Source organism: Ammospiza nelsoni, chromosome 2, assembly GCF_027579445.1.
Source record: "Ammospiza nelsoni isolate bAmmNel1 chromosome 2, bAmmNel1.pri, whole genome shotgun sequence".
Taxonomy (NCBI): Eukaryota; Metazoa; Chordata; class Aves; order Passeriformes; family Passerellidae; genus Ammospiza; species Ammospiza nelsoni.
Window position 1 is genome coordinate 42,969,509 of NC_080634.1, and position 22,140 is coordinate 42,991,648.

General features: G+C 35.3%; 1 protein-coding gene across 1 annotated transcript in view; it reads left to right on the forward strand.

The window, feature by feature from the left end:
- CNTN5 (contactin 5) overlaps positions 1-22,140 on the forward strand; it is a 616,731-nt gene that overhangs the window by 529,185 nt on the left and 65,406 nt on the right. The window contains exons 15-16 of the mRNA XM_059466383.1: positions 17,478-17,605; positions 18,553-18,728. Coding sequence (XP_059322366.1) covers positions 17,478-17,605; positions 18,553-18,728 — 304 coding nt within the window. The remainder of the gene's footprint in view (positions 1-17,477; positions 17,606-18,552; positions 18,729-22,140) is intronic.

The window sequence follows — 22,140 nt, forward strand, 5'->3', positions numbered from 1 at the left end:
CTTTGCAAGATATTTTTAACAATCAGCCCTGTTTCCATTTTAAGCAGATGTTTTCCAGTGCATTTGTCTACGTCTTTGTTTCTTTGATCAGGCGTATGAACCTTTAAATTGAATTTCTGCATTTGTGGGTTTCATTTTAACAATTTCCTATTAATTAGACCAAATGAAATCAAATCTTATGGCTAGTGTCCCAGCATGAAGATCAAGAACTAATGTAGCTCCATACAATGAAACACAAGTCATTATTTAATTGCCAAGGCATTAGTTGCTTAAACATGGTGATTAATTCATATGGCATTTACAAAGATGAACATGGTAATTGTGTAATTAATTAGATAGAGACATATTGCCTTAAATGAATCAAGCCTTAATCTGTAAATCTCAACTAACACAGGCCTAATTTAAGTGGAAACATTTTAAATTTCTTTTATTTAATATTTTCTGGTAAAGATGGTAACTTTTGCCTAACTGGCAACATTTTGCACATGAAAATATTACTCCAATAACAATTCAGGATTTCTGTTCAGGCACCAATGATTTATTTAAACAAATTTCTGTACATAAGAACATTGTTGTGTAAAATGAGTTATAAAGAGGAGGAAGTAAGGCTTGACACTATTTTTTGGAAGTCAGTTGTACTTGCTATAGAGCTTAGTTGGACAAAAACCTATTAAATTAATTTTTAAAGTCCCTGTCTTTGATCCCAAATTTTATTATTTTCTTTCATCCCATCTCATAGAAACTACTTCAACTTAGTGGCCAAACTCGAAATATTTCACACTTTTTATATGACTAGCGATGCAGAATGTTGAATACTAAAAATATTTTTTTAAATATTCTTATCAAAATATGTCATTTTTTGTTCAAAGTTAAAGAAATTCCAGAAATCTGGGAGAAATAAAAATAACATCCTGTAGTAAATTTGAACCTTTCACAACCATGGCTAATTCTATGGCGTTAGATACCAGAATAGTATCCCTAGAATACTTGAAAATCCTCTAAACATTAATTATCTAGTACTAAAACATTTTCCTTTTTTCCATCATGCATATTTTCACACACATGGGTAGGAAACCAGTATTATTTGTACTTCAAACATACATTTGTATCATCACAGCTAAGAATATGGTTCAACACCTGTGTTGCATCCAAGAATTTCTTGATGGTCTACATTTTTCTCTTGATTATAAACAAGGAACTAGTGGACTACTAATTCTGATCGAGTTTATAATTCAGGCAGAACATCAGCCAAAAAGGTTTTTAGAAGGTACCTATTCCCAGAAGGTGACCTTGGACACAAATGTCTCCTGTGGTTTCTTAGCTTATGTGCTGCCTACAACCTGGTTAAATTTCTATAGTAAAGCAAAAGCAAAATAAAAGGGAAGGTTTTGTCATTATTGTGTTACAGGAAAGACTACTTGCCTTCTGAAAGTATTCTTAGAACTACAAGATTTCATCTTTAAATGGAAAATTAGAATTGGATCATAGACAACGTAGAAAAAAAAAGGAGAAAATAAAAAAACTTGAGTGATCATGCAGCTGTAAGAATTAAAGCATAGCTGAGCTTAAGCAAGATCTCAAGCCCTGTATCTTCAAACACTCAGATGTGAAACCAGATCAGAAAAGTATCTGATGGGATTAAACCTATATCTTATCTCAAAGCCCCTTGCTTTGTGGTGAACTTAGAACTTTGAGGTTAAAATTATGTATAATGTCAACAACATAAACATTCTCATTTTGAGATGAAAATTGCTGTAGAAGACGTGATATTAGCTTGCAGCTATAAGGTTTCTTTATAGTCACAGTGAACACGAATCTTTCATCTCACCCTTTGTTTTTTGTTTTATTTTTTTATGGGAGCATTGCCTAAGGGCTTCAGTCTGTAGTGTTTTATTCTTTGATTATTTTACACTACCTTGCCTTCTTTACTAATTGTGACTTTTGAATCACAGTGCCCATATTCTAGAGGAGTTCAGAAAAGAGCTAGCATTCATTCTAAGGGTGCACAGGCAGCAAAAGAATGTCCGACATTTTCTTCACCCCAATTTGTCCCTCACCACTCTTCTCGTATCTGTCCTTCCTAGGTGAAACCCAGGAAAGTGCCTGGCCCTTGCAGGAAATTGGTTAGAAAGTAACAATAAAGTTTTATTTTACCTTCACTGTGCAGGGATAAGAATAATAAGTCTCTTAATAATTTCCTTTGCTTAACCATGAAGCCTAAGGTAAGACATTCTTGTTATTGTATAGACAGTCATTACTTGGTTCTTTAAATAAATACCAAATGTGGAGAAACAAAGTATAAATACAACTAATTCCATACTGACCAAGAAAAGCTTTTAGATACAAATCATAATTAGGTAGAAAGAGTAGTCTGTGAAAGAATGGTCAGTGGGCCATGGTTCATAAATGACTCAGAGGTCTCAAACTCTTCACACAGGTATAGGGATCACTAATGACCGCTTTGCAATGATAATTACTGCAAATCTATACTTATTTCATGTTTGGCAGTGGGGCCAACTGATTAGACAACTGATTTATCTGCTGCTCATGTCATTGCTGAGCAGCTGAAGAAGTAGACTGTTCATTTCTTCCACTACAGACTACAGGCATTGAATGCATCTTCCCTTCTTAGATCACAGAAGCAGCTAAACTCAAATTGATGGATATTGGTTCTGCATTCATTGCATCTTCTTTCATATGAGGCAAAACCCTTTACATTGTCATTTATTTTAAGACTATTTTCTTCTTTTCCACCAACTATTTTCCTATTTTCATAGAACCATAGAAGAGATCAGATCAGAATTGACCCCCTAGTACCCCTTGCAATGAGTAGGAACACCTTCAGCTAGATCAGGCTGCCCGGGGCTCCATCAAACCTGACCTTGAATGTTTTCAGGGACTGGTTATCTACCAACTCTCTGAGCAGCCTTTTCCAGTCCTTTACCACCCTCATCGTGAAAAATTTCTTCCTTATATACAGTTCTAACCTACCCTCTTTTGATTTCAAGTCCTTGCACATTGTCCTATCGCTACAAGGCTCATTAAAAATGTTCCCACCTTTCTTCTAAGTGTACTTTAAGTATTGGAAGGATGTTCCAATCGGAAGATTGGTGGTACAGGACTCATAATGTTACTGCATTATAAACATATGATAATTGAGCTAATTTCATTTAGTTCAGATATTTCACAATTCATGCTATCAGTCTGTATTTGAGTATGAATCTCCTTAGATTCTATATTTGAAGATATAAATCAAAGTGCTTCCACAGTAAAGATAAGCCCATAAGTTGGAGTGTTTATAAATGTCCATAAATAAAATTCCATCTATGAGCTTGGAACTTGTCAAGCAGCACCTTGAATATACACATATTTCTGTGTATCACTAAGCCTTATCACAGTCAATCCTGACCCTACATTTGAAGGTTTTAAACTATAATTCACTCTCAAAGGGATTTTTTTTTCTGATCCTTGTAGCAAAGACCCCACCTCACTGTGTTCCCTTCCGCAGCTCCACTGCTAAATGGCAGCTTAGGTTTCCACTCTCAATAAAAACAGTAAATAAAATTTTCTTATAAAAAAGCAATTTGTTTTTGCCAACTATTCACGGAAGAAGCTGTGAAATCTTGATTTAAAAGGCCAATTGCTCTTTACATACTACTTTTGCAAAATCCATAAACAATCCTATAATCATATCCAAGCAACTATGTGAAGAGGACTGCAAAGGGTCTGAGTTCAAACACTCAAAAATAAGGGAAAAAAATTATGGATGAGGTTATAAGCATAATCTCAGTTCAGCAGGAATTCAAGTGTGATAGGAGCATGAGTCAAACAGCGTTCTGAGGATTTTACTGCAATTTTCATCAAAGTGAGCATGCTTAAATCGCTAAAAATCTTTGAACCACAGGAGCTATGTTTTCTTAGAAATGAAGTAAAATCAAGGGCCATTTTTTAAATGGAGAAAACTTGGCAGCAGAAAGGTGAAACTATAAACAAGTTACCCTCATTCACTGTGTCCTTGGAAGGGTCATCCTTCCCTTCAGGTTGGCTTTTAGCTCAGCAATCTTTCATCAGGTTTCAATAAACCTGTATGTAGTCATCTTTGTATCACTAGGAAAAATATCTTTCTTTTCATTGCCTCTGATCCCTGACTGTGTATTTTCCCAGACCTCTGAAGACAGGGAAAGAAAGATGCCAACACAGTGAACTGCAAAATGATGGGCAGAACTTGTGCCATCTGTCACTACCTGCTCTAAGGACACATTCACACTACTGCCTTTAGATACTTAGCTTAGCCTTGCCAGGTCCCTGGCAAGTAGTTAGCTGGTCTAATAGATTCAGAGTACACAAGTAAAGTTATTAAAAATAGATTAAAATTCTTTTAAATTTCTGGAAAATAATTCTGTGTTTAAAAGTGAGATGTGAATATAGAGTAGTAAGTGAGGTCTCTGTTGATTCAGTACTCCTCCCTGTCATCCTGAGAAGGGAGCTTGCTACAGCACAACTATATAAAATTATGAAATAGGGAGTGTTTTCTGATTAGTCTAGCTGTAGAATTACAGGACACAACTGCATATCTGCCAGCAGGTTATCCCTAGTGAGTCAGTAACTTTTTCATCCTACTTTCTGTGTTCCCAGCTCCATTCCAACATCATCGATAATGCACTTCGTAGGTAAGGTTAGGGAAGAAGTGAGATGTAGCAACATCTTAACATCTTGAGAATATCATAACATAACATTTTGTGCAGAAAAGAAGAGTTAGGGAAGAAAGAATGAGAAGCAAGTAAGTTTGAGAAGGGAAGTAGAATTTAAGCGAACAAGGAAATTATATCACTGAAGAAGTATCATGTTCTTGTCTCTATGCTGATGAGAGAAGATGCCTTTTTTTTGAGACTGTTGGTATGAAGACAGATAGTAAGCTTGGAGTTGTGTGCCATGTGAATGCTCTAATGCTGCTTTGACCATCTCAAATAGGAAACAAGAGCCAGATTTTATCATTAGAGTTTCCCAATATAATTACAACAGCAGATATCTTTGAATGATTGCATAGCTACTATGTCACCAGTCTGTCGGTGTGACATAGCTAATGCCACACAAAAATTTACTTCTGCCTCTAGACCAATATGGACCAATATGAGATCCTCTCTAATGTGGTGTGGCATTGCAACCATGACAGTTTATATCTTGAAATTAGCAACCCACAACTGATAACCTGTGGTCTGACCAGCGGGATGTAATGATGTATACCCAAACTTACCATGATAAGTAAGTATTGGAGGACATTAAGTCTCATCCATCAGAGAACCTGTGGCTGGTAGAACGAAGAGAAACCCAAAAGTCATCCAAATCCTTCAAATTATGTGGGCATTCAACACCACAAAATTAGCATTTGCATTTTCTGTCCAAGCACTTTCATTGGTTCTTGCTCGTCTCTGGAGCCTGTGGCCACCACAAATTTCCATCCATGCACAAGCAAGAAATGCACTGAGAGACAGGATGTAGAGGTTGTGTGTGGGTAGTTTATGCATAAAGCAAAATAGACTTGGCCTGAGGACACCTTTTTTTTCACATAGAGTGAAAAAGTATGTGACCTTCTCACTGTGCGTGATGGGACACCTGATTCTAAAACAAGTGCCATCTTTGGGAGCAGCCTGGTGGAGTAGCACAGATAGAGTCACTGACTTTTTTTTTTCTTGTTCTATTATTTTTGTCACATTTTATTGCACATATCTTATATCACTGCAGGTATTCCATCTGTTATCTTCCATGCACGGCAATACAGCTGTAGATAGATACAGTTTTAAACTGAAGTTTTGAACAAAATCAAGTCCTACTGAACTGTTATTCCAACCTGTAATCAAAATTTTTGAGTTGTGGCTGAAGTGTGAGATATTCCAGAGTAAACTAAAGCTTCTAAGGTTCAAACAACTCTAATCAATAAATTGTTTGTCAGTAAGAACTTTGTACCCTTTTCACCTTTAGTGGCAATGTGGTTCTCTGGAGGGAACATGTGTCTTTTTAACTGCCTTTTCCAGTTAATAGACTGTATTTCACCTTGTGACATGAGAATAAAATAAATCTTGTTTCACCTAGTTTTCCAGCCATAGTAGCTGTTTCCCCCCCAGAATGCAAAATGAACTCATCTGACCTGAAAAGTGGAGTCAATAAGATCCTAGTTCATTTTAGTCAAAATCCCATTTACCACTCCTACAGTCTGGAAGTATTTTTGTGCTGAGCCAATGCTTTTAAACTGTCTCTCTGCTGAACTGATTGTCTCTCCTTCCTGCAAGATGTCTACATCCACAGGTCAGATTGGTTCTTTCACGAAACGTAAGAAAATTAATGTAGATCTCTCAGATTTAAAGCTTAGTTAGATATATTTTTTTACTTCTCATAAAGGTTTAAACACTGCATGACCTTCTAAGTAGGATCATTAAGCTGTGGGTTTACTAATAAAAGAGATAACTAATTAGAGAGAGTTGTCCATTAGGAGGAAAGGTAGTATTCCAGCAATGCTGTCTTCCAGAACAAATTTTCCTCTGGTAATTTTGTATGAGCTGTAGAAACAGCACAGCCTTTGCTCTGCACTACTATTTATAATCAAGGCTTCTGAAACCTATTCTTTCACCAATATCTTAATAAACAGCAAGGTGTTGTTAGTAGAAGTATGGCCTTTTGAGCACACCCCTTGTCGAGGATGCAGTCAGGAAGTGTGTTGAGTGTAAATGATATAGAAATCCAGAGCTGTATCACAGAAATAGGTTAGAGATGCATCATGGAACCATAGATGGATGGAAGGTTGTTCGTCAGGTGTGCTTTCACTCCACACATTTTTTATGAAGTCTGTTCTATCCCACAGATTTCTCCACTGTAAAGCTCCTGTCTAAAGGTGTGAAGTAGTGTGGAGTAATGGAGCCATGAGATAGCTTTTCACCTCTAGCCTTTGCTTTCTTTCTGGATGTAGCAAGAGATTATTGAGATCTTTCACATTAGATCTAATTGTCAGTGAAGATGATAGAAAAAGAAGCGTTGGAATTTCCAAGGGTAAACTCGGAAATATCACAGAACTAAGCAAACAAGTAATGACTGCCCCTTACTGGACACAGCATGGTAATCTCTGATATGAATAACCAGCGAACCAGCAGGGACATCTTACTGCAAAGCAGGACCAACTATTCTATTCTATCCCATTATTGCTGTACTAATACATGCCATTTTTATTGTGTACAATCTACCAAGCTTATAAATGCTCAAAATTCTCTAAGCATCTCAGCAAATGTATTTTGGAAGTAAAGTAATCTATGTTCAAATTATTCTTTTCCCATTTTCAGAAGTTGATTTTATACTGAAAATTATTTGACTGTGTCCCCTCTAGATCATGTATCTTTCATGAAAACAGCATGTCAAACTCATTTGTAGTCTAGCTGAGACCTTATGGTTATTAGACAGGGAGAAAATAGGGGCTATTTCACAACAGCAATGGTTGGAAGGCCAGCAGTTCTGTGGAGCACTGAATCTTATACTGACAGCTCTAAACAACTCATGAAGAACTTTTAGCTATTGATCCAAGCCCAACATACATCATGCTAATGAATCTCCTCTCCAAAGAGTTTCTACCTGGACCAACATGCAGTAAGGGCAGACTTTGCACACTCTTCCAGAGGCACAATAATGATGAAAGCAATCAGTCTTCATCTTCCAGAATCCAGCAGTACCTACCATATGATATGTCTCCAGTTGACAATGGAGTCAGTTTGATGTGAGGATAAGGCAGACATTGCCACATTCACCTGTCCTGTCTCTGTACTACTACTGAGATCAGATATGAGATGGTTGAAACCACAGTTTTGCAAAATTCATTCAAAAGTAACAAATTAACAGAATGCTACATTAATAGCATTTAACAGTAGACCATTAAAACTATCTCAGCCTTCCTTTACCAGACCATATAAATCTCATTATCCTATTTCTGAAAATGTTGGGAAAGAATATGCTTTCTTTGGTGTTTTTTGATGCTTTATATGAATGGGACACAGAAAGTTCTTATCCTTTCAAACCTCCATGCTGGCTATTTTAGAAGGATTTACAACCCTCTTGCTGATTTGGTTCTCACCAGTCAGCTTCCTTCTCAAACATCCACCCATCAGTTTGACTGCTAGTCCTTTACCTCCTGGCTTGGGATTAGGGCATTCAGCTCCCTGTGGCATTCCAATACTGACTATGTATGCCAGGGAGAGAGCACTACCAAGTAGAAAATACCTCAATCAATGGGGGGGGGTCTTAAACAATGCATATTAATTACCTGCAAGCTGAAATGGTTTGGGTTTTTTTTTTTAGTGGGGGGAGGACACAATAACTGTTTGTGTTTATTTTTCTTGAGAGCAAGGGTTTAATACAGAACAATAATTTATTCTCTTCTATCCAGTTCTTCTATTCACATGAAAGCAGTAACAATATATCTAAGAAAAGAATTTTTCAGAGAGGTGGGAAATATTCAATGTCATTGCTGTGTTACATAAAAGCATCACTTGCAGTTAATATTCTAGTAGTGCTGTAGAATCAACACTGGAAAGCAGGTTCCATCTGACTGGGCATCATTACACAGCTTACAACAATAGTGCTTTTGCTAGATGACTGCTAGATGACTTTCATATGATGAGCATATGAAAACTTCCCATGTAAGCATATAATTAACAGTCTTCAATTTACAAGAATATAATTTGAATGAAATTTAAGTTTCTACTCTTCATATTATATTGCTGAAGTTAATGTTAACTCTTCAAGCATAGCATAGTTTGGCTGTTTTGAAACGTGTTTTATTTAGTACAAGCCATAAAAGAATCATGTAGTTGAATGAAATAATGTTATTTTACACTGGCTGAAGATCTGCCTCCTTGAGCACCTGGTCTATTTGAATTTTACCACTTGCATATAAGTCTGCCTTTGAGTATTAATGTTACTTTTCTAACTAACAAGTGAAACACAGAAATATCTTAGACTAACTAAAGTTTCCTGTGTATTTTTCTTTTCCTGGAGGGATCATGCAGACCTTGCAGAAGTTTTTATTTCTTAAGCTTCTGAGTAAAAGAGAGTAAGTTAATAATTCATTGTTGTCACTTAGAAACACAGAGAAAATTATTGTGATAAAGCTTTTCCTGAAAAGAAGGAACCTTTTTGCAGCAGGGAAAAATTTCTGACATTGAAACAGTGTGCAAAAAAAGAGGAACACATTTAATTATTAAAAATATTTAAATATTAAAATGTATATAAAATTTAAATGGGTCAAAAGTATGATATGGATTTTAAAAATATGAAAGAACATTTTAATAATTTTAGAGTATTTTCAGCATGTTTAGAGACAAATTGCTCTAAACCAATTGTATTTTATAAGGGCTTTTAAAGGAAGTCTTGGACTTCAATGCAGGGCAGAAAAGACCTTAAATGGCCTTTCCTAACAATTTTTTGAACAAGTGTTTCTAGAACACTTACCCTCATGTGTCTTCTGAGTAATACTCCCAGTTCTTTCTTTGCTCAAGATGAAACACATTTGAGGGTAAAATATTTGAGCAACACAACAAAATACCAATTAGTAAAGTGATATTAAATTTTCAATATGTACCAACACTTCCTCGAGCATACCAGTAAAAATGGAGAATAATTTAAATATTTGCTTGGTGTATAATTTCTCTAATTATACACCAATCAAATTCACTCTAAATTCACTGATGTGAATTTCTGTTACCTTTACAGTTAGGCTCTATTTCAAATTATTACCTCGGTTATCTTGTTTATTATCTTAGAAATTCAATTTTTAGCACCTTTCTATCATCTTTGGCATTGGTGCTATTAATAGAGTCTTTAAAGCAAATTATGTGCTTAAGTTTTGGTTTGAATAACTTCATAAATGCAAAGGATGATTTAAAATAATAATGACTAGCTGGTTTGTACAAAGAAAAAAGCACTCCTAAAGACCCTTCTGATTGTGACATATCAGTGTTTTCCAGATTTTACTGCACAGAAGCACTGCAGAGATCATATTTATTCCCTGGGCTTAGAACAGAAGCCACATTTGTTAGCAAAAAATAACTTCTTGTGTCATCCACATGAAATTATATTTACATACATGGACAACATTTGCACCAGGGAGAGCTATGTATTTTCATGCACAAATGTTCCTGTGCAGCAATCAGCAAGGACAAATGAAAGGCCTGGCTGTGACACTTTGAAAGAAACTGCCCTAAGACAGTTTGCATAGATTAGCTTAAATAGAGCTGGAAGTAGTTTGTGGGATATTAATAATAAGGTTTAGCATATTCCAATGACCTAAGATATCACACACAGGAATTGCACCATTATAAATGTTTGAAAACATGACGTGAAGAAAATCCAAATAATTTCATGCTTTGCCAAGAGACTATGCCAAATATAGGGGTTTTTTCCTAATTGAGTCAAGAATATTAAAATAAAAATTATCTAGGGTGATATTATTAAAAAATTAATATAAAGTAGATTTTCTTTTGCTTATCTAAGTGGCTTTACTATAGCAATGACTCACATCCATTTTCTGTAAACATTAGAGGTTTGTGGATCTATTATGAAGGAGCAAGAGAAAGTAAAAGGGAATGAGATAGTCCAAAGCCATTCAGCGAGAAATAAGGTTTTCAACTATTTACAAATACTTGTTCTGATTCCTTGTAGTCTACATTAAAAGAAACTGACAGATCCCAAACCCAAACTAATGTCAAATGACAGATTGTTCAGATCAGAACACTGTGAGGGGCCACAGGCTAAATGAGTCAGTGCAGCTTCTCTCCATTTGCATCTTTAAAATTCTTATTTCCAACATGCAGACAAACCAACTTCATACTCCTGATTTTAGATCCAAATGAAAAATGCAGGGTATGATTTTCTGGCCATCAATAACTTTCTTTTTAATTCCAGTTACTAGATGTTAAAGTTTGTAAAGGTTTTAACTAAATCTTATGCTTCCCTTATTGCTGTGGTTATATCTCTAATGTGCAGTAAAAATTTTCTTTGGTTTGAAAGCCAGAAGAACTAATTGAAAACAGAGAAAGATAATAATATCTACAGCCTAACCAAACCACCCATTTCTAATTCTTCCTCCCCACCAAAAATGGTACATCTGGCTTCTATTTTTTCTTACTCTGTAATTGTTATTTAAAGAATATGGAGCTCCAAGTATAAGCTGCCTGACATTAATTTCAATTAAGATCCAGACACTGTGTCCCTGTCTGAAGCACTGTGTAAGAAGTGCTTAGTAAAATCCCAAATTGTTGTGCAGCAATTGTAATGTTTGCTGCCTCAACTTCTTCAGCATCCAGAAACAATTTCTACCACAGCCTCAAGACATCTGCTTGTGAGAATCTGCTATGAACGATGCTAGAGAATGAAAATTAGAGTTTCCATTTCTCATTATCTGAATCTTGATGGAAATCTCTGCTCATTGATCTAACGTGATATGGAGAACAAATGCACATCCTGGCCCCAGTGGGTCAAGGTAAAACTGTCCCTGGTGATAAAGAAGGCTGAAAATTTCCAGCATCAATTTTCAACATAAAATAGTATGTCCTCTACTACCTCCAAATAATAGCTGAGAATTTCCATGGTGGGTTATACCAGCTGTTAATGAACTAATAATTTTTTAGTAAGACGGGGGAACAGTAAAAGTATCTGCACTACTAATACATTTCATTTATACTAAAGAATCAGTCAAAGGAAAAATTATATGGGAGGCAGAATAGATCTCCTTTTTTTATATCAAAACAATGACGTCTGTATTTCCCACGTCTTACTCCCTCCCCTCAACATAAGACCAGAGTTAACAGTCATAACTCTCAAAATTTTTCTGTAAACAGAGCAGCAGGAAGGAAAAAAAATTGCTACCTTTTAATCAAAATACTGTAAAAAAAAATTCAAAACTTCCCATTACAGCAACTCCTACATATCATATCATATCATATCATATCATATCATATCATATCATATCATATCCTACTCCCATTCTCTAAATCACATGAAACCCAAAGGAAGCTGAGCTTTGCCATGCACATTTGTAGGGACCTTACACTCTGCTCATTTCCATCAGCATGTTCCTTACCTCCTGTCAGTCCGAAGATTAAGAGAAGGCATTCCAGACTGCTAAATAAAGGATGCCCAAACACCATCCATAAGAAAAGATCCAGCATTTCTTATGAGCCTGATTTCCATCCATCAGCTTCTTAGCAAACACTTGGCCTCAGAGAACACCTTTCTATTCATGTCAACATCCCATATGCAAACAGTGTGGAATTTCATCCTTCCAGATGAAGCTGCACATTCTTTATCAAAGACTTACTCTCCCTGATGCATACTTCATTGCTGAAAGAAGAACAAAATTGACAAAATTCCTGATCTGAGTGAGCTAATGCATTTTTGTTTAAACAAATGTACTGTGTGTTTTCAATCTAAACCTTTATTGGTGATTATAAACTTTGAATAGACTGCAATATTTTTACAGTTAAAATACTAATTTTAAAATGTTTTTTGAAAAATACAGTTGCTGAGTATTTTCCAGTGTTAATCTAAGTCCAATCCTGAAGCCTTGGAGAGGAAAATTTATACTCTCATTCATATTTCTATGGCTTTGTAGCAGTTCTCTAACTAATTTAGCAGATTATGCAGTCATTAGCAAAGCTGACATTCTAGAAATGCTGCTAATATGTATGTCCAAATTTGCTGATGTTCTTGGCAAGCTGGGCATCCAACAGCTGCACTACTTCTGATAAAATCAGAGTGGAAAATTATAATATGCAGAGATATAAAGCATACTTTGAAATCACATTCAATTTCAATTTAGGTCTTTTAATTATTAATTTGTTGGGGGGGGTTTCAGCTTCATTGGCAGTGAAGCTTGCGGCTAATTGATTTCCATGTCTGTGCTTCAAGAACTTACACTCTCTCACAGGTCTTCTGTCATGTGTGTCAGCCCAGTGCAGGTGTCTAATGGATAGCCAGGTTCTGCATGAGCAGGTAGCATGGATCAATAGGAGAAGCAAAAATTGATACTATCCACACTGTCCACTCTCCAAAGCTTCTCTTTGGAATAGCTCTAGTTCCATTCCACAGATGGATTCCCATTTTTATCTGAAAAGCAATTGAGTCCTCAAGCATCCCTTCTACTTTAGCTTCAATGGAAGTTCAGGTGCTCAGACAGCTTCATTTCAGAAACAAGACCACAGCAAGTGGGGACAATGAGGAAATTAATTTCCATGCCTTGCAGCAGCTGGGATTTTGTCCCAGAAATTATGCCAGATCCTGAAATGTACTTATATCTGGAGAACTAAATTAAGATTTGAGGGTGAGATTCAGTTCCAGGTTGAGATCCAAAGTGTGGAGATCTGCAATGTGAATTAGACATCGGCACCTTTTTACCTTTAATAGAAGTTCAACTGGCTGCTGACAAGATCTATGAATTAACATGTAATATAGAAACTCATCTCACCGTGCAGTTTTAATTTTACAAGCAGACTCCAGAACAAAAGGTTTTCTTTCCTCCCTGGTCATCATGTTGATCTTTCCAAATGTCAGCTTGATTAGAATTAATCTTTCTGAATACTGATGATCAAAATTAGTTTAATTATATTTCCTCAGCACTTCATGTATTAATACTTCTATAAAGAGATGCACATTGGTATCTGATATATTCTAGGGTTGCATTTTCCTTTACTGCATGGTCCTCTTAGTTCAGAGTCACAACTACTGCTTTTCTACCAACCTACTGCTCAGTTGCTGTCTCAAAGAACCATTTATTTAATCAAATTTTTAGCAGCCTTTTCGTATCCTGGAAACTCTGAAAAATAATATCATAGTATAAAAAACAATTTCTCTCTCTGAAAAAAAGAAGTCTTTTCTTCAACCACTTTCTTAAAAATCCTTGATTTTTATATTAAATGTATTTAACCAACCATGGGAATTTCAGCATGAAAATAATTCTTGAAACCCATGGAAGACTAAATCTGCACTTATTTTCTCTAGAAAATATTTCTTTTTATGGAATATTATAATAGTTTAATCTCTTTCAATGTACTTAGGTTAACCCATGTTCAATTTTATCTGAAATCCATTTGCTGTTATATCTTACTTCCACTTTCCTAGCAATTACTGTTAAAATCTCTGTTGCAGTTGATCTCAAGACAAAATATTTTTTGACATGAGATGAGACATTAACTCTCATATCCTTTTCTTCATGTTATTAGACAGATGAAAATTCTTTTTTACAAAGACACTGATTTTGTGCCACTTTTTTCCAGAAACCTTCCTTGGAAAATATCCATCTCCTTTATGTGACTACAATAATTTTTCTTATACTTAAATAAAATAATTTCCAAACTCTCACCGTGATCTCTCAACCATCTTTTTTCTATTTGTTAATCTATCATCATCTGTCCCTCAGTTGCTAGTTAGTTAATAATTTAGGGTTGCTTCTTTTCCTGAATTGTCCTTAATTCTACCCCAGCCCCATTTTCCTCTCTTTGCTTACCTTCTATTTATGAAGTGAAAAAAACTTTTTGCTATGAAACTTTTTTGTTAAAATATGTAGACATGCTTCACAGGTGGTCTCTCTGTGACTGAGAGATACTGGCAGGGAAGGAGGAGAAGTCTATGATCCTGCTGTGTGCAGCAAGTATTGTATGCATAAATAAAGCATTTCAGTTTCCATCATAACCAGGCCTCTGGCTTCTTTCCCAAACACACACAAAAAAAGGGAGAACAGATGAGTGCACCTTAAAGAAAATATTAATTTCTGAGCCAAATAATTCACCAGCAAATGTGTTTGCAATTCCTTTGATTGAGTGATTACTCTTTCCCTCATGGATAACAGGAGCTTTTAACTATGGAGAAATGTAGTTGACAATATCCATAAGATTCATTAGATAACCCTCCATATGCATCTAAATTTCTTTTCCTCCAAGGTCAGAATTCCAAAACTGTTTTATATCAGGACCTAAATAGTGTATAAGCTTTTATAATTTGCAAAAATTAAAGGAATATCCTGGGCTTTTTACTGATCCTGTCAGTATATTGATGAGAACTATCATTGTTCTGCAAAAACTATTGCCATACAAATTATGTCATCAGAACATTGAAAACTGAGCATGTTGATAGAATTGTTTTTTAAATTAGAAGGAGCGGCGAAGAAGGAAGTTTGCATCATTGTCAGTTTCTAAAGCAGAATGTTTCTTCAGAGGTGTGACATACTGTAACAAAGTTTCAAGCCTTCTTATTTGTTGGGAAAAAAAAATCAAACCCTCAAAACTCGAATTCAGAGTCGTTTGCTTAATACAATAACGTTTTCTATAAAATTACCTTTAGACAAATAACGTGACTCAAATACTGGTGTAAATGTTTTTAGAGCAGGATGGGAGAGGCATCCTCAGGTTGTACTGGGGAACCCTTGAGTTGGCATGTCCTTCCTCTGCCCCATTCACTTTTGAAGCTATTATTTTCTTCTGCTGTCTGCTGAGAGCAGTGAGTGGTTTCACATCCAAAGTGAACAGAAGCACATTTTTCATTGGAATGAAATTCTGTTTTCTCCACTGAAATTTTTATGAACCTTGGATAATAAACCACCATTTCTTACAGTTAGAAAATAGGGAATATTGGAAGGAAGGAAGTGGCGTAAGAAGGAGGTGGCAGAAGTGGCAGAAGGAAGTGGCAGAAGGAAGGAAGTGGCAGAAGGAAGAAAGAAAAGAAAGAAAAGAAAGAAAAGAAAGAAAAGAAAGAAAGAAAGAAAGAAAGAAAGAAAGAAAGAAAGAAAGAAAGAAAGAAAGAAAGAAAGAAAGAAAGAAAGAAAGAAAGAAAGAAAGAAAGAAAGAAAGAAAGAAAGAAAGAAAGAAAGAAAGAAAGAAAGAAAGAAAGAAAGAAAGAAAGAAAGAAAGAAAGAAAGAAAGAAAGAAAGAAAGAAAGAAAGAAAGAAAGAAAGAAAGAAAGAAAGAAAGAAAGAAAGAAAGAAAGAAAGAAAGAAAGAAGAAAGAATAGTGCAGTCTCATATTAATGATTTAATTTGAGCACTTTTAAACCTATATAAATCACTTCTAGTATCAAAGGTAACAGCTGTGAAGTTTAACACATACAGCCTATAAATGTAATTCCTTTCCTCTTTTGCTGCTGATGAGCCCAACCCAGTCCTGTCATAAGCGCCATACTCCTGATTAAATACTTCTCAAGAGTAAAACACAACATTGTACTGTACCTTCCATGATTTCTAACCATAGACTCCACAGAGGATTCTCAACAGAAGGAGTGCCAGTCTGTACTGTATCGCCCAGAAAGTCCTCTTGGGACAGGTATACCTAAAAATCCACCCATCCCGGGGAAAGAGCCACCCACCTACTTATTTGGATTCTCTAACACAGAGGTGTTACCTTAGTTTTCAAATACAGGAGAAGGAAGCATCCCATGTCCTCCCCCACTTCTATGAAATGGCTGAAAGCATTTGCTGAGGATAATCTGCTTCCAGTGTCCGTGCTCCCAGCCGACATCTCCCAGCACCTTTGAGAGAGTCACAACCCCTACTCAGCCTGGGAAAGGATACACAACACCTTCAAGCAGGGCTTGGATTAAACACCATCAAAGAGTTGTCATATTCCTTTTAGGCTCCTAGTGCTCTGTCAGAAAAAGAGCCGTGATTATTTACTGCTCTTCCAGACTGCACCTCCAAGATAGAATAAATTCAGTGTCTTTGTCTGTTTAGAAGAGCAAAAAGAGTGTTAATTTACACACTGTTTTACGGATTTTATGATTAATATTGTGTAAGCAAAACCAAAATTTGAATGTGAGCAGCTAAACATTTCTCATGAATATGCTTTAGTGGGGTTACTTACCAAGAGGTACAGTGGAGCTGCAATTATAGACTCAGAAAAAAAAGCAACAGACCCATCTACAAAAAGCAAATATTATTTAAATTATTTAAGTCCCTTTGCTACACTGTGCTGTGATGCCATAAATCCTCTTTTGACCAGATACAATTATAGGGGTTTTTCCCTTGTCTTTTGAATTTTGCTTCCCATTCTTCTCAGATCTGATTTCTAAGGTCATTTTTTTTCTAGATGGAATAGCCTGTGCTTGAAATTGAAATGTGATTTGACAAAAATATAGTGGTGAAACTTTGAAGACAAATTATGAAGGATTACCTTTTTTACTGTTCTACAAAAGTTTCATTACTATTCACCCCTAATAAGTGTCATAGGATACTAATCCACTGATGTTTCTGTGAAAATTTTGAATTAAGGAAGGGCTAGTAAAATGGATTTATTAAAACCTTTTTGAAACAGAAGATAATTCAGTTATCATCTTCATCATCCCTTGCTACAGAGGCAGCAGTTCTTAATCCTATTTATTATCTCTGAAAGATATCATCATGGTGTTTGGCTGGTAAGATGAGAGAGGTATTTATATATTTATGGACTTATCCTTTCCAGGATAACTATTCTTCCACATGGGAGTCTGCGAATCCTGAATGCTTCCAAGTCTGATGAAGGGCGGTATTTATGCCAAGGTGTAAATGTATTTGGATCTGCAGAAATCATTGCATCGTTATCTGTTAAAGGTATGAAAAAATGCTTTGATGGTAATGATGGTTTATTTTAACAAATACTTAAATATTATCCCCAGCCAACTATAAACCAGCCTTTTTTATTCTCCAGGCAGAATAAAAAAGGATTTCCAACAAGCTAAGGGGACTAAACTCCATCTGGTCAAACATTGAATCAGATTGTATACTCCAGCTGTTTTATTGTAGATGTGTCATAAGAATTAATATATATATTAAATCAATCAAACTATAAATAATTCTATAAGTAAAGGAATCAATATTGCTTTTAACATATTTTATCTTTGGGAACTCACCCCTAACTTTTTCTGCATGAGAAGAAACCTTTAAATAAAAGTAATAATTGTATCTATATAAAATCCAGAGAAAGGTAATACCTTAGAAGATTAATAATAATACTAACACTACTGAATAGCAATCCATTTCTGAACCTTTTTTTCTTTTTCATTTTTCAGCTGAATTAATGGATTTTCTTTGCAGGTGTTCAAGCCTTTTGACTTCATTTTTCAAGCTTCTTCCTGTATTTAGTAATCCAAGAAATATTTTTTATTATTTTACATGACAAAACCGGAATTTTCATACAATCGCAAGATTCTAGGTGCTGCAGTCTCAAAAAAAAAAAAAAAAAACCAAACCAAAACGAAACAAATCTCTTTCCTGAAACTTGTAAAATTAATTAATTAATTAATTAATCCATCTCAGATGTTCCATCGATTCCTGTTTAGGATTCTGCCCTATTGACTCCATGAAACTATCTGTACCTTCGGACCCCCAGTGTCATTCTTCAGAGCATATTATGAATATCTTTCAGTATTTGACTGTCTGCAATTCATACTAACAAATGTAAGCTCAGGGTAGACTCAGCATCAGTCATTCCTATCATTTAGGTCTGGCACCATAAGTTCATGTCCATCTGAATGTTCCTAACACTTGTCTGTTTCCAGAACCTACAAGAATAGAGCTGACTCCTAAGAAGATCGAGCTGACGGTTGGAGAGAGCATCGTCCTCAGCTGCAAAGCCATTCACGACAGCACCATGGATGTCACCTTCCACTGGACACTCAATGGGCAGCCAATCGACTTTGAGAAAGAAGGTGGACACTTTGAAAGCATCAAGGCTGTAAGTGACCATACATTTGTCATCTCTGTGATGGGAATTGATAGAAATTATCATGCTGTCATATGTCTTCCATTTACCAAATTTTGACCAAACTGAGATATAACTGGTTTCAGTAACATTGGAAGGAAATATTAGATAGAGGAGGTGTGTAGAAGCGAAGGGAGCCGACCCATCCTTTGATCAGCATCGAACTCCCATTTATTGATCTAACATGCACATTTTATAACCGTGTTAATTAAGTTCATACATATTGCAAAACCCGAGCTCATCATTGGTTACAGATTACACACCAACCCCTCCTTTTGTTTTCAATACCTGTGGTTTGTTATTGAGACCAAGACTTGTTTTCTCATCCTGTTATGAACGGTTCTCAAGGCCTCCATGTTTGTCACTTTTGCTTTCCCATACTATCCAAGGGCAAAATATTTACTTGTTATTAAAAAACAACCTGAGAACTTCTGCTGTTTACAGAAACGTGCCTGAGAATTTTGTTGTTTACAGGAACAGGCTTTGAGAATTTGCTGCTTACAGCTGCCTTTTACTTTTCAATCAGCTGTATATGATTATGGCATGTCTGAACAAAACTCTATAAGCCATGTCTGAGCAAAATTCTCCAACAGAGGTGCAAACTGCAGATCGATAGAATAAGTCCTAGTAGTATTCTTCGAGAAGATATTAAATTTAAACTTATATATCTTATTATTAGTGATGCATCAGATAATCTTTGTGAAGGAACAGAAAGGAGTTTTCATCAAATCCTACTGACATTCTTCTGCTGATTTTAATATAGAAAGGATGCTGCTATAAATATTGATTTCTCTCTCACAGATAGCACGGCTGCTGAAATGCCCTCACCTCCCAATGCTTTACTTGTCTAGAAAATATTTTAATATCTGAATAGCAAGGACTATATTTACTAACTTCCCTGCATGAGGTACTTCCTAACCATGTAACCATTATTTAAGTCAATATGAATCATATTGACAAAAAAATACAAACCAATTTAAAATATTGCTACTTTAGTCAAAAAGAGTTTCATGTGATCAAATGGTATGCTAAAGAATTTCAAACCTGTCTCATGTAAAATGATTTGAACATTTCTTAGTAGAAAGAAGCCTTTTAGCGTGACCAAGCTTGGAAATGGAATCTACAGTAATTTAACTGAATCTTGCAACTAATGAAATGTAAATCAAGTGTCCATGCTATGTTAACAGAGAAAAATTAAGTTCATAAAGGTCAGGAAATTATAAAACTTAATGTATCTCATTTGAGTACAATGTAGCAAAGTTAACTTTGCATTAAAAACCTTGTCAGCTGCAATCAATTTATTCTTCTGCTTGCCTATATGGAAATCACACTCTTTATGGAAGACATATCCTCTTGGTGGGGGGGTTCATGTTTTTAAAATTTGAGTTTACTTCAACAAACCTTTTAATTGAACAACATTAGCTAGGTATATTTTAGTAGGAAAGTCCTTAGCATAGTTATCTTCATCTGAGGAATATAACACTCAAAACAACACCATTTATGTAAGAAGGAAAACTTTCACTCCTCTTTAACTTCAAGATCATTCTTTGATTCAAGAAAAAACCCTATTATCACAATTTAACTTCAAGTCATTCCCAAAAAATTGGAGTCTAAAACATGCTACATGATTTTTTCGTTGTATTTCAGCATCTCTTTTCAAGGGAAATTTTTAATCACTGGGAAAAATCCACAGGCTAAGAGATTTTCAAAGTAATTTCATATCTCATGTCAAAATAAAGCTAATTTAATATAATTTAGCATATGAAAAAATAGGATTTTGTAGATCTCTCTCAAGAATTCTTCATTCATTTCATTTCTACAAGAGAAAACCCTCAAATTGATAGAAATAAGGCTTATTCAAACCAATGAAAGACAACATCCTATTTTCATGCAAATCTCACTGAAATTACTGATTGCTTTAACTGTCCTGACATGATTAAAATTTGTCCAAAACTTGTATAGATTTAACCAACTATTTGAGTTTATGACCTCCTCCTAACTGTGCTGCTAGAGTGTTACTGCTACTTTACTAAGTGAAAATAGTACTACTCACAGAATAAGCTGGGTTGGAAGGGGCACACAAGGATCATGGAGTCCAGCTCCTGGCCCTGCACAGCACACCCCAAGAGTCACACCACGTGCCTGAGAGTGTTGTTCAAGTGTTGTTCGCTTCTTGAACTCTGTCAGGCTCTGACACAACTTCAGGCCATTGCCTTGGGTCTTGTCAAAAATGTGAAGAGATCTTCACCTGTCCCTTCTGCTCCCCCTCATAAGGAAGTAGATGGCACCTTGGTCTCACCTCAGCCTCCTCCAGGCTGAGCAAGTCTCTCATAAAGTGGTGGCTAAAACATCTTTATTTTGGCATTGTCCCAAAGTGAAGCTGGATCAGTTGAGAGACACAAATCTTGAAAGTGGTAATAAAAGCTGTGGTAATACAGGAATTCTTTTGTGTGTTTTGACACAATTCCCATACCTACTCATTTGTGGAATGTTGTCAATTGCATCTCATTATCATTTCTGTTAACGACATGAGAATGAGAAATTAATCAAAAGGTTAAAAATTTGTTTCTTTACTTCACTAAAATCTAAAGCATGACCAGGTACTGGGGACAAAGGGAAAAAAAACTCCTTTTTTGCTGTCATGTAATCTCCTTTAACATATCCAGTTTCAAAGCTGATGCACAATGAGCTAAAGCCATAGGTTAATGAATGGAGAAAAGAGGAACTTGAAGTCTGATAGAGTTCTATCTACATCCCTTATATTGCTCTTCTGAATGAAACACTTTAAAATTGCATGAGTTGATCCTGAACAAAATGCTTTTTTAATGGAGTACATTTAAGAAAAATATTATCTTTTGTGCACAGAATAGTCACAGAATTACATGTCCATTTTTTGTCCATACACTGATACTTCATCAGCTAAAAATATTTTCAGGATTTCCTGCAGTTTGGTTATTCATTTTAAAGCCTGAAAAATTAAGCATTATTTAAATAATGCTTATTAAAATAAGCATTTTTATATTTTATATATTAAAATTTTAATTTTATATTAATATTTTAAAATAACTGTTTTTCTAATAATAAAACCACTGTAAACTTCTCATCACTGGTTGCAGTTCTCATACTTTCACTGTGGCAGACCCAAGCATTAAGTATAATGAGCATCTTGATGCTTAATGCCGTATTGTAAAAGCTATCACCAAAGTAACACCTATTTGAGCTGCAGATAAATTTTTTCTTACTAAAATTGTGTGATCCCTAGCAATTACAATGAAAAAAAAAAATTTCTCTTACTGATAAATATTACTATTTTGTTTTGAAATTATATCAGTAGCTTTTGTATCAGAAAAAAAAAAGCTGTTATAAATTTTCATATCAAGAAGTA